The following is a 13,475-nucleotide window of genomic DNA, read 5'->3' on the forward strand; positions in this document are numbered from 1 at the left end:
CCAAATTATGCTAAGAGACCGGGCAAATAAAGACAGACAACACAAAATTAAAAAATACGACGGTTGAAAAAAATTATCCTAACTGCATCATAGTATTTTTATGTATATAAATATTACAAAGTGAAATAAATAAACGTATAGGTTAAAAATGACTATCTACGAATGTGATCTAGTGTTGGAAAAAGTTATCTATAGTGACCATTAAGTGTTGGAGCAGTTCACCAGCAGTGCATGCTCATGTAGGTGCAATGAAAAAAAAATTGAAGTTCAATAATATTGCGAGATCATTGTAAAAACATGCTCCAAAACTGTCGAACAGTGTTCTATTGTGGAAATTGATTTGCGAAGATATTATGTGAGGTTCTTTCCAGTCTATCTCCTCCAAATTAGATTTAGGAAAGAAATGAAGTTCTATTTTGGTGAGAACTCAAAAAAATCCTAGGTGAAGTGATTTTATTCAAAAGTCGGTTGTTTATAAGCATCTGATTTGCCGCCACATTTCTGCCAACTAAATTCAAATTCACGTTTTGTTATTTCAGCGCCACGTTTGCGAGTCAAACCTGTTTCATCCAGACTCAGCTGGTACATATCAAGATCGTCTGTGCCCGCGACCAGGACAACGTTCACTCCGCTCGGGTGTATCTCCAGCTGGCGGGCTATCCATTGCCCGTCAAAATGGGCGAACCAGTACCCGCGCTTCTTGAAGTCGTTGTCACGATACTCGTCACCGGGCTTCACAAAGGGAACGCGGAAATATCGCTGTGATCGACGCGGGGGAAGTCTGTAAGTTGGCTTACTAACGCTTGCATGACTTGCAACTAAAACGAGAAATTAAACGTTTGAGAACTGATACAGAGCTATCCAGTATGAAAAAAGTTAATTTAGTAAGAGATGATCCTTACTGGACCTCTAGGAAGAACAGTTTAGAACTGATAGAGCTATCCAGTATAAATAAAGTTAGTTTAGTTTAGGTTTCCTCCTGTAGTAACACTGGATCAATAAAAGATGATTCTTACTGGACCTCTAGGAAGAACAGTTTAGAACTGATAGAGCTATCCAGTATAAATAAAGTTAGTTTAGTTTAGGTTTCCTCCTGTAGTAACAACAGTTCAGAACTTATTAATGAACTTGCTAAAATAAAAGCATATAATGTTGATATTATCTATTTGCCAACCTTCTTCCACGACCTCTTGAGGTGCTCTTTGATCACCAGCACTTTGACCCGTCGACTTCGATGCCTTATTTTTATTTTTCCACTGATGATAAACCTTAAGACGGCGATGGAACTCTTGTTTACAAGCTTCTAATAACTCGACATCTAGAAAAACAAAAACAGAAGTCCATATTTTGTATTCAAAACTAAACTTTCCACAGGAACCAAGTAATGACAACAACACATACCGCACGAGGTGTTGATGGCGTCTCTTAACTCAGCATATTTCCATTTACTCAGGTCATATTTCTTATTCGGATCTTTCAAGGAAGCCGCTCTGTGGCGAAACAAGTTCATTTTTTTAGTATCTTGTTTGTGATAGCTGATCAGAATAAAGTATGTTTAGGTTTCCTCCTGTAGTAACATTGGATCAATAAGAGATGATCCTTACTGGACCTCTAGGAAGAACAGTTTAGAACTGATAGAGCTATCCAGTATAAATAAAGTTAGTTTAGTTTAGGTTTCCTCCTGTAGTAACACTGGATCAATAAGAGATGATTCTTACTGGACCTCTAGGAAGAACAGTTTAGAACTGATAGAGCTATCCAGTATAAATAAAGTTAGTTTAGTTTAGGTTTCCTCCTTGTCGTATAGTATCCAGCGGATTAACAAAGTGAATTATAGGAATGAGGTGCAGCTAGCGCCTAGCTGTTGATTCTTGGGACGACGAAGTCAATTCAACAAGTGACTGAAATACTGGTATTATACAAGAATATTCATGCACCAGTTAATTTTTACCATATGAATGCAAAGAAACTTTTCTTACGAACTGATTATTAGGCTATATACTCAGAAAGGAAAATACATATGTTCTTGTACTGAGCCTTTAGTAATCTTGGTACTTCAAATGTGAAGTTTCTATTTAATTGCTAACCTTTGAATTTGTTTTTAAAATAATATGATTTTTACATCAAACTTTGTGTTGTTTGTTCTTTGTTTCACAATCTCCGGGAAAACACGCGTGTTTTCAAGCGAGATTTAATGCGCGGCCATGTTTGCAGCAAGCTTGTCGCGACAAGCTTGTAACGGCCTTGTTATAACAAGCTTGGAACAGCTCAAGTTCAACAAGCTTGTAGCAAGTTGTTGTCAGACTTGTAGCAAGCTTGTTGGCAACAACCTTGGTACAGCATTGTCACAACAAACTTGCTACAAGTCTGACAACAACTTGCTACACGTCCGTCACAACAACTTGGGACAAGCGGTGCGAATAAATCTTGCAACAAGCTTGTTGAAACGAGCTTGCGACAAGCTTGCTGCAGGCTTGTTACAACTCGTGCGTTTTTACGTGTGTATATTTAGAAATGACGGACACGTGAACAGCGCATGCATATGATTAAGATAAGGCTTGGGAAAATAACATTAGTATTGTAAGCGAGGAGTAGAAACATAAAATAAAAACTTTACTAGAAAATTACATCGATTTAAATCATCAAGTTACGACACTCCTGTAGTAACAACAGTTCAGAACTTATTAATGAACTTGCTAAAATAAAAGCATATAATGTTGATATTAACTATTTGCCAACCTTCTTCCACGACCTCTTGAGGTGCTCTTTGATCACCAGCACTTTGACCCGTCGACTTCGATGCCTTATTTTTATTTTTCCACTGATGATAAACCTTAAGACGGCGATGGAACTCTTGTTTACAAGCTTCTAATAACTCGACATCTAGAAAAACAAAAACAGAAGTCCATATTTTGTATTCAAAACTAAACTTTCCACAGGAACCAAGTAATGACAACAACACATACCGCACGAGGTGTTGATGGCGTCTCTTAACTCAGCATATTTCCATTTACTCAGGTCATATTTCTTATTCGGATCTTTCAAGGAGGCTGCTCTGTGGCGAAACAAGTTCATTTTTTTAGTATCTTGTTTGTGATAGCTGATCAGAATAAAGTATGTTTAGGTTTCTTCCTGTAGTAACATTGGATCAATAAGAGATGATCCTTACTGGACCTCTATGAAGAACAGTTTAGAACTGATAGAGCTATCCAGTATAAATAAAGTTAGTTTACTTTAGGTTTCCTCCTGTAGTAACACTGCATCAATAAGAGATGATTCTTACTGGACCTCTAGGAAGAACAGTTTAGAACTGATAGAGCTATACAATATTATAATATTTACCTTTTAATAGCTTTTTGTTCCTCCATGGGTTCTACATTCGAGTTCAGGGATTATTTTAGTGTGCAGTGATAACCAATTTGTGCAGTGATAAATGAGATTTGTGCAGTGATAAATGAGAATATGTGCAGTGATAAATGTGGTATTTTTCGACAAATTACATTACATTTCATAGTTGCTTGTTAGAAAATTCTTTAAAGATGAGTGCTAAGTAATGTAGATGCATTGACATTTTGCAAAAAATAGGCCTATGTGAGAAAGTGTTGATATTTAATATTGCTAATGTTATAAAAATAGAGGATGGTGATATAGGCTCAGCTGGGATTTTGGCTCATTTGATAGCATGTATATAGTGTAATGCATGGGTTGAAGAATCAGAACAAGTAGGTCAGTCAGAAGTTTTTCTGTAATGTGGGGAAAATGATACAAATTTTATCCTTTTTGCGCTTTTGTGCAGTGATAAAATTTCCTTAAAATAATCCCTGTTCGAGTTGGATTCCTAAAATGAGAAAAAATTAGTATAGGCTTAATTCTGTCTAGCAGAAAGTGAACATAAACTTCCACACAGTTGAACAGTTAAACGGAAGCATTTAGTAGTATTAATCGCCAAAGAAATTGCAAAAATATTGAGATATAATACCTTTGCCAAACGCAAGGCCAGTTCGTGATCTAATCTCTCTTGTTCAAGAGCAGCTTGTCTGAAATAATAAAATTTTGCATTGAAAAAAATATCAGATTTAAAGCATTACGTGTGAGTCTATAAAAAGAACTCGGGAATTTTTTTGTAAAACCTCGCAAAGATGTTTATGGCAGCAAAAATAAGTTCATACCGAGATTTTGCCTCTTCTTCCTCTTTCCTTAATTGTTCCTCGATTTCTTTCTAAAAAACAGGAAAGATTCACGGTAAAATATTGCCAGAGGTGATCAAGTATGGTACGACATTAATACATAAAAAGCTTTGAAAATAATTCGCTTTTTTAAAATAATGCTATTATTTTAGCTATTTTCATTCGCACATGCACTTACAGAAATCAATCTTGTGGCGCATTACTGTAATATTTTGTTGCAAATTTTTAATGCCAATGCCTTATGTATATGTGCCAACAAACAAAAACAATCATATGCATACCTGGTTCTTGTTCACAGTTACCTTTGTACGAATTCCATTCTTCAAGTTGAGTTCTTGCTTCATCATTTTTAGCCGCACCATTGGACACTTCAGTAATATCATGCATTAATTTCACCAATTGCATTACACATTAAGTGATAAAACAGAAACATGCATTTTCAAAGAATCAAACATGCTGTATACATTAATTTAATTGTTCTGCATGCAATCCGGAATTTTTATTTATCATCAATGTCAAAATGGGAATTTCACTTAATGTATTACACATTTAGAGCAGACCACCAGGAAAACAAGCATGCACAGGATAGAATGTATGAAAACTGAATAATACCACCCATCAAACCTGTCTTCAGCCCATCATCTTCTGTCTTCGGGCGGCCCATCATCATCTGTCATCGGGCGGTCCATCATCTGTCATCGGGCGGTCCATCATCATCTGCTGATCATCGTCATCAGGTGGTCCATCATCATCTGTAATCGGGTGGTCCATCATCATCTGTCATCGTCAGCTGGTCCATCATCATCTGAAATTATTCATTTCTTAACATCTGAAATGATATGAAACAAGCTCACTTATGGTATGTTACCTGCATGAGCTCCACCAACATCATCTTCACCACGACGCTCATTGTACATGCGAATACAAAATTTTCATGCATTTTCGAAATTACATGCAAATTTAGCAAGATTTAACACATGCTTCATTCAAAAATGGGACAGACATTTAACACTCGACCATTATACCCCCTTTTTAAGATCATATCTCAACATGCATCTCTTTTTTTGTGTGCTCCAAGAGCAATATTTTGCCTATGCCGGACTAGGTCAGTCGAGCATACAGAAAGTATAAATGACCCCGGCCGCTGATCACTTATACTTACTCATTACTCCTGACAAAACATGCAAGATATAACCAAGGGTTGGGATCTGAACTGCATGCAATCCAAAAACAGAGGAGCCTCAAATGTCTGGGTATATTATAAAATGTCTGGTTTGATTTTGATTTCATAAAATGTCTGGTTTGAATTTAATTTTAGATTTTGTATTTGCATGAAAAATGGTAACATTTCTCCATCATTACAACTAAAATGAATAAATGAAAGAGTGATAATAAGTACAGTATAGGCACAATATCTACGTACCTATCAATCCATACTTCTGATGGTAGTATATGTTTATACAGGATTATTTAGGGTGTTCTAATAAATACTCCCAGTTTCAAGTAGGAATACTACAATAGGTGTTTCTATGTTGGTTTATTGTATTCGTTTCAAATCAGAAAATAGATTTGGTATACCACTCAAAACACAAAGTAGAGAAAATGTTAGTTTTCAGAAATACAAATCAGTCTAAACATAACATCAGGTTTTTACTTTTCACATAAAATAGAAAGAATATTCCGTAATGCAAAATTAAGGACATTTTAAAGGTGCGTTGAGGAAACACTGGTGATGTGATTGGTTTGCAAAAAAAATTGTCGCGAAAAAGTAGAATCGTTTCTTACGTTTGTCTGGGTGAAAAACGATTTCTAGGCACCTGTCATTTGGGGCTTTTAAACGCCCATTTTTCACCTTTTGACACACCAAGTAAATTCTAGTTAATTTGCCTTTACTGAATGACTGGCAAATGGCACAAAGCACATGCGAATCAACTCACATTTTTACGGGATCAAATAGAAACGCATTTAAATGAATAAACATAATATATCAATTTCTCAATGCAGTTATATTAGTAGCAAACGTCGATTATCTATCGTATAGCTATAAATGCAGCGCGCTTCAAGACCTTCATTTAAAAAAAAGACGGTGAGAAGCGAGATTTAAACAGCAAGAAGCCCCGCACGGCGGCACCAATACGCCAAAAATACCTTATTCTTCTGCAAATTGATACGAATACTCAGGCAAACTACTATATTTTTGCTTACGATGTAAGAAAGCTTCAAAAACTAAACAATATGTTCTAAAAGTTAAACCCGCAGTTGAAAAGGACCCGCGTCGCAAAAACACGCACATGCATGGAAACTCGCTAAAAACACTTAAAATTTGGACCTAATTCTTCTGCAAATTAGTAGGATCACTACGAATACTATGCTAAGCTATTCTAGCTTTGCTTACAACAAAGGAAACTTAAAAAATCAAAGCAATATGCTCTAAACGGCAGCGCCTAGTAGCGGCTTAAATACGCTGAAAAATTGGACTTAATTTTCTGCACTTAATAATTGACACTTATTGCCTTAATAATTGACACTTATTGATACGAATACTGAAGACAGAACCATTCTAGCCTGGCTGATAAACGTTTTAGTTCAATAACTAACAGATAAGAGACTATTTAACACATACTGTAAAACTCACGACCATTGAATCCAGCTTTCGTCGACAGATTTCGGCCTAAAATGAAACAGTAAAAGACAAAAAAGTGTTTAATAACTATTTAAATATTTGAAACATTGTTTGAATAATATCTGCGTTCTTTTTATGAAGAGTATTCAGAGATATACACACCTGGTTTTCTTTTCTTGAAACGAAGAGCGAATTTCCTTGCCACCGCAGCGTCCACATGGTCTTGAAAACTGACTGTCAATCACTCAATCTGTCAAAAACTGTCACATGACCGAAACTGCAGCTTGTGATTGGCTAATTTGGTAACACCACATTGCCCACAATGCAATAGACCACTGACCTGTATTTATTATGGACCAGTGAATTCGATTCTTCATCTGGACTATAACCTATTTTTGAGTGGGATAATGTTTCATATCTTTATTTCACTGTTTGGTAGTGTTTGCAACCTAAAACAGAACAAATTTAAGCAAATTCTTGATAAACCTCGCAATAATTGGTGCTCAGGCGGATCTGAAATAGCCTCACTGCCCCCATGACTGCCTCTCACCACTGGCCCCCCACCCACATTTATAGGTCAGTGAAGCCCAACGACCTCAATATACACTAGACAGCTGGATAATTTTTACGTTGGTTGAGACCGCTGATGGTGGAGACACAGAGATTAAGACATGTTGAGAGGTTGGTTCAGAAGCGCACGCGTCATTCTCAGTGAACTCTAATTCTACGCCATCCTGGTGTGTGCAGGAACTTTGTACCCCCATGAAAAAGTTCCTGCACACACCAGGATTGCGTAATCGCCATAATGTTTAAGTCATTACACACATTTTTCTCGGATAGAAACCAAAAAAATTCGTTGAGTTGCAGTAAAATGGTGACGATTTTTGTCAGATAGCTAGGTAGAAAATGTTTATGGCTCGCCAGACTTTTACTATTCAAAACTATCGCAATAGATCTAGATCACCTCCTAAGCAAAGATATTTAAAACAATTGCATGTTTTTGCCATCAATATTTTGTAAGATACGTTAGATCTCTTTTGCATCAAAAGTTTCTGATTTTTCGCAATGAAAAGGAAAAACTTTCTTTGTATAAGAGTATAATAAGACCACCTTAAGTCGTTCACACCAATAGGCCGTAGGATGAGCATTCAAAAGATGCTTAGAAAACGGATTCCGTTGCACCCCTCGTGAAACTACATAATTTTCACATGAATCAATAGATAAAAACTTACTTTATCAGAATCCGTCGCTCCCCAAGCGAAACAGGTGCACAATTGGGAAAACAATCCCTCCAAAGTTTGCTATATTCGCGCTTCGAAATATTCAAATCGCCATTGTTTTAGTAGCAAATGCGCATGCGCTTGTCAGCCAAACTCGCACTGCGCACGCGCATAAGCACGCACATGCTTCGAGTTATGCAAAATAATCATGGCTGAAGATATTTATAACACTCGAATATCCTCATGTTTTATTCATTTTCATGGCGTTACGGAGCAACTTTGCAAAGTAACACGCCAAAGGCTTAAGAAATTTCTTGAGTGTAGGTCCAAATGGGCCAAACTTAAATGTCAACAAGCTGAAATAGCTAAGAAATCTTACGAAAACATCGATGACGGATCTGTCAATTCATACATGGAGAAGAACCCTGACAGCATTAACTTAGAATGGTACCATCATATGAAATGCTGGAAGAGATTTTGTGATGAAGAGAAGATCCGTAGACAACAGCGAAAGGAAGAAAAAGGAGAAGGCACTAGCTCTGAAACTGTAACTCCTACCGAAGGACTACATGTAAAAATGGAACCAATGGAACCAAGGCGAAAAATTACACGACAATCAGTCGCAGACGTTAATAAGACCCTGCCTAAAAGAAACGAGCATGTACTTCCAGAGATATGTATTGTTTGTGGAAGAGATTCCTCTTAGTTCTCACTAGACAAGGTATGGTCATTTTGATAGATATAATTATACCAGAGATGGATAAAAGAAGATTTTTTTGAAAACAAAATCTTCTTTTTTCTTTTATTCATTAAAAGAAGATAAAAGAAGATAAAAGAAGATTTTTATTGTATTCATAAATCCAGATTTAACTATCCATAGTAACAAATTTTGGACAAATTTGAATATCAAGTCTGGTAGCAAACCATGAATTTATGCCTAAGACTGCATTTCCTGCGTTTTAAAAAAAGTATTTTTGAATAAATACAGCTAAATTGACTGAATTTTTAAATATAATTTCAATATTCTTGGATTAGAAATTCCTTGAAAATAAAAGAAGATAAAAGAAGAATTTCTTTCGAAATCAAAATCTTCTTTTATTATTAAAAGAAGATAAAAGAAGATTTATTAAAAGAAGGTTTGCCATCTATGAATTATACTAGTGCAATGTGCACTAGTAGCTGGTGCAATGTGCACTAGTAGCACAGCATTCTCGAGTTTGGTTTTAAAATATCTTGAATTGTGGTCAATTAAGTTTATATAGTCTTAGGGTAAAGTAGTTTCTAATGCTACAAACATCCAACTGTGTTATTAGCAGATATTAAGTTTAATAGTTTTGTTCACACCAGGTGACTAAGAAGAGAAGAAGAACCCCACTCATGTTGGCAGAAACAATTGATGCTGGTCTTCTACGTACAGCTGCCGAGAGAAAGAATGATGAACGGATACTCGTGCAAATCCGGGGGGAAGACTGTGTAGCACTGGAAGTCCGCTATCACAAAGTTTGCTACTGCAATCATACAAATTTTCTCACCAGAGAGACAAAGAAGCAATTGGAGACTGAAAGATCTACAGTGTACGAGAAGTCTTATGATGTCTTCTGTAAGAAAGTAATCGAGACTGAGGTCATCGCAAATAAGCAAATAAGGTACATGAAAGATTGCTGGAGAAATTTGTTATCATTGCTAAGGACACCGAGAATGTGGATGCATCTAAATATAGAGCTTTTAAACTCAAGCAACGACTGATGAAAAGCTATCCCCAACTTGTGTTCTATGTACCGAAAATGAGAAATGTTAGTGAGATTGTATATGTGGAAAATTTGGATTCTTCCGAATTGGTTGAGGAACATATGTCAAACAAGTCAGAAAACAACAATGAAGACTTTGATGAAGAGAGCTATACCGGTACCATTGATGATGATGATCTGAATTCCAACACAGAAACTGAGGGAAATTCTTAAGTCAATGAGTTACAAATTCTATACAATGCTGCATTGATTCTTCGCCAAAAGGTCCAAGATATACCAAAACTGAATCTTCCTTGGCCACCATTGGCATCTGATTTGACAATAGATAATGTGCAAAAAGTGGTTCCATGTGAACTTTTTAATGTATTGGCTTGGACTTGTGGATTCTCTTCAGAGCCAACTTTAAGTGAGTATGTGCCAATTGAGGGCAAGAACAGTTCCAAACTAACATCAATTGTACAAGACCTTGTGAATTTAGCATCTGGGGGAAGGAATCTTACACCCAAGAGCATAGCACTTGCCATGGCACTTAGACAACTGACAGGTTCAGCCTCAGTAATTTCTCTAGTGAGTGGCTTTGGACATTGCATGTCACACTCATTTGTATTGTGCCATGAAACTGCCCTTGCACAGATGAATACATCCAATGATTCTGCTATTCCTCCAGGCTTTGTTAGTGATGTTCCAACTACTCTTGCATGGGATAATGCGTTTGGCCAAGGCTATATTTAAGCGAAATATTTAACCTGTTTCTTGATTGTGTGAGTTGTATGTATATTTATATATTCTCCGTCCTGTTTGATACAGGTGGGTTTTTTACCTCACAAATTTTTATTGAATTAAGATGTTAATAAGTAGAATTATACGTTAAAACGGTATTTTGAAACAATAGCCAATAAATTGAAGTGATTTAGCATATGAGCAAGCAAAATGTACAATGTGTTTTAACAATATTTATTGTGTGTGTACTTATTCGTTAATATTACAAGGTTTGATTTTTATTCCGTGATTTTATTTTGTTATTTTTACATGGGAAATCGGGGAAAACCCACAGGGAAAATCCATTTTTCCTGTCTGCGCGTGCGCAGTGCGAGTTTGGCTGACAAGCGCATGCGTATTTGCTACTAAAACAATGGCGGTTCGAATATTTCGAAGCGCGAATATAGCAAACTTTGGAGGGATTTTTTTCCCATTTGTGCACCTGTTTCACTTGGGGAGCGACGGATTCTGATAAAGTAAGTTTTTATCTATTGATTCATGTGAAAATTATGTAGTTTCACGAGGGGTGCAACGGAATTGCATCTTTTGGATGCTCATCCTACGGCCTACAAGTGACAAAACTTTTCCTCGAGAAAACTCAAAAACACCCTCATACGAGCTGTGAGAAATTTGCTGTTATCATGCATTGTCGAAAGGGTGAAAATGTCACTTGATGTGTGAATATAGTAGGTTAGACCAGCAGCAGGAATAAGCCATGCACTACATTAATCATGCATTACTCTACCTATGATATGTAATAATACCTCAACCAGCTTCTACTTGTACATCCGTCTCATCGTCCAACATCTGATCCTGCGACGATCTTTCAACATCTGATCCTGCGACGATCCTTCAACATCTGATCCTTCAACATCTGATCCTGTGACGATCCTTCAACATCAGATTCTTCAACATCTGATCCTGTGACAATCCTTCAACATCTGATCCTTCAACATCTGATCCTTTCACATCTGATTCTTCAACATCTGTTCCTGTGACGATCCTTCAACATCAGATTCTTCAACATCTGATCCTGTGACGATCCTTCAGCATCTGATCCTTCAACATCTGATCCTTTCACATCTGATTCTTCAACATCTGTTCCTGTGACGTTCCTTCTACATCTGATTCTTCAACATCTGATCCTGTGACGATCCTTCAACATCTGATCCTTTCACATCTGATTCTTCAACATCTGTTCCTGTGACGTTCTTTCTACATCTGATTCTTCAACATCTGATCCTGCGACGATCCGTCTTATCCTGCGACGATCCTTCAACATCTGATCCTGCAACATCTGATTTTTCAACATCTGATCCTGCAACATCTGATTTTTCAACATCTGATCCTGCAGCGATCCGTCTTATCCTGCGACGATCCTTTAACATCTGATCCTGCAACATCTGATTCTTCAACATCTGATCCTGCAACATCTGATTCTTCAAAATTTGATCCTGCAACATCTAATTTTTCAACATCTGATCCTGCAACATCTGATTTTTCAACATCTGATCCTGCAACGATCCGTCTGATCCTGCGACGATCCTTTAACATCTGATCCTGCAACATCTGATTCTTCAACATCTGATCCTGCGACGTTCGTCTGATCCTGCGACGATCCTTCAACATCTGATCCTGCAACGATACTTTATCGCAAAGATATTACATTAATTTCCAAGTCACAAATATCACTTAGGTACCCGATCGTTCATCATCTGACAACAAATGTATAATAGGAATAATTTCCAAGAGAGAAATGTCACTTATGTATAAAGCACTCAGGATATATAATATATTATACCAAACTTCCAACACTCCAACGTCAGTCACTCGTAAGGCCTTCGCATTGCGCACGCGAATTTAAAATGTCATGCACGTTTTGGTACAAGAAAGCAAGAACACTGGACTATCATCTCCTTCCAGAAATACATATTTCATGTTTTTATGTTTTAGGCGCTCTCTGAGCGATATTATTGTCCGGAATATATAGTCGTCAAGATGGAGAAAACACAAGTGATTGGGGCCCCAGAATCACTTGTATTCACTCCGCATGCGCTTGATACGACCAGACTTCATGCAAAAATCATGCACAGGCGGAAAACTTGAAAATGAAGGAGGTAAACAGAAGAGTGTTCAGTTTATATTTCAGTCAAAAAAGCCAAATTCCATGAAATTTTTACTCATGCATATTGTCGAAATCGAGTTTTGTATTTGCGTGCAATAATGTTCCAAGGCATGTCCGACATCTCTTTAAGACTTCTTTCGTTTTAAAAAAACAAAACTTCGGTAAAACAAAAGGACAAATCAAGTCTAGCATAAAGTACATTCATATACCAATACAAATAATTATATAGGCATTGAGTTTCAATCCGTCTTTCCCTTTCAAAACGAGTATTCCCTATAGGACAACCCTGTCCGAAAAACGAATAGGGCCAGAGTTAGTTTCAGTCATAAAGTTCGAATTCATTTCTATACATCAAAACTATTCTAGTTTCGTCCACCCTGACTGTCCGTATACAAACTACAAACGTGTTTTTTCAAGTCACAAATGCAAAATACATATACATATTAACAGAACAATACCTATTATTCGCTGCGAGCAAGCGCTTGTGTTTCATCTTCCCCATCTTTCGGCGCCGTAGTTCGTTTTGAAATCAAATAAGAAAGGAAAAACTAAATTAAAGTAACCGCTCACTTGCATTTGACATTTTCAATCGAAATATACAAGATATGGCTGTAAAAATCGGCAAGAATATGGCTCCACTCACTAACGTCTTCCCGCGCTATTCAAATCAACACAGCGATCAGTCAATTCGTTTACAAAGCCAAAAATCAAGCCGACAGCTGTTCAAACCAACTATCACCATGTACCTAAGCACTAACTTCTTCGACTGATGCTTCCTTTTCGAGACTGCAAAGAGTGAGTTTCGTCTAGATT

General features: G+C 36.9%; 1 protein-coding gene and 1 long non-coding RNA gene across 7 annotated transcripts; one reads left to right on the forward strand and one right to left on the reverse strand.

Moving 5' to 3' along the window:
- Positions 1-224: 224 nt before the first annotated feature.
- LOC114535687 (unconventional myosin-VI-like) lies at positions 225-8,146 on the reverse strand. 6 transcript variants are annotated; one of them, XR_003688346.1, is made up of 11 exons: positions 8,043-8,146; positions 7,151-7,259; positions 6,973-7,060; positions 6,811-6,858; positions 5,056-5,551; positions 4,170-4,992; positions 3,980-4,037; positions 3,343-3,838; positions 2,967-3,055; positions 2,740-2,883; positions 1,403-1,490 (listed from the first exon to the last, which is right to left on the reverse strand). XR_003688346.1 is itself a non-coding variant. In XM_028556986.1 (10 exons), exons 7-10 carry the CDS (start codon positions 3,366-3,368, stop codon positions 454-456), a joined length of 624 nt encoding a protein of 207 aa, XP_028412787.1. In that variant the 5' UTR covers positions 3,369-3,838; positions 3,980-4,032; positions 4,170-4,992; positions 5,056-5,551; positions 6,811-6,858; positions 6,973-7,259; positions 8,043-8,146; the 3' UTR covers positions 225-453. The 6 variants fall into 6 exon arrangements, 2 of the variants coding, with proteins under 2 accessions (XP_028412787.1, XP_028412786.1); XR_003688347.1 differs by having other exon boundaries at positions 6,973-7,070; XM_028556986.1 differs by lacking the exon at positions 1,403-1,490 and adding an exon at positions 225-818 and having other exon boundaries at positions 3,980-4,032; positions 6,973-7,259.
- A 1,830-nt stretch (positions 8,147-9,976) lies between these two features.
- Positions 9,977-10,731, forward strand: LOC114535688. The gene is made up of 2 exons (XR_003688349.1): positions 9,977-10,184; positions 10,446-10,731. It is a non-coding gene; the product is annotated as an uncharacterized LOC114535688 (long non-coding RNA).
- Positions 10,732-13,475: the final 2,744 nt, after the last annotated feature.

Source organism: Dendronephthya gigantea, unplaced genomic scaffold (genome assembly GCF_004324835.1).
Source record: "Dendronephthya gigantea isolate DGI-Jeju-01 unplaced genomic scaffold, DenGig_1.0 000122F, whole genome shotgun sequence".
Classification (NCBI taxonomy): Eukaryota; Metazoa; Cnidaria; class Anthozoa; order Malacalcyonacea; family Nephtheidae; genus Dendronephthya; species Dendronephthya gigantea.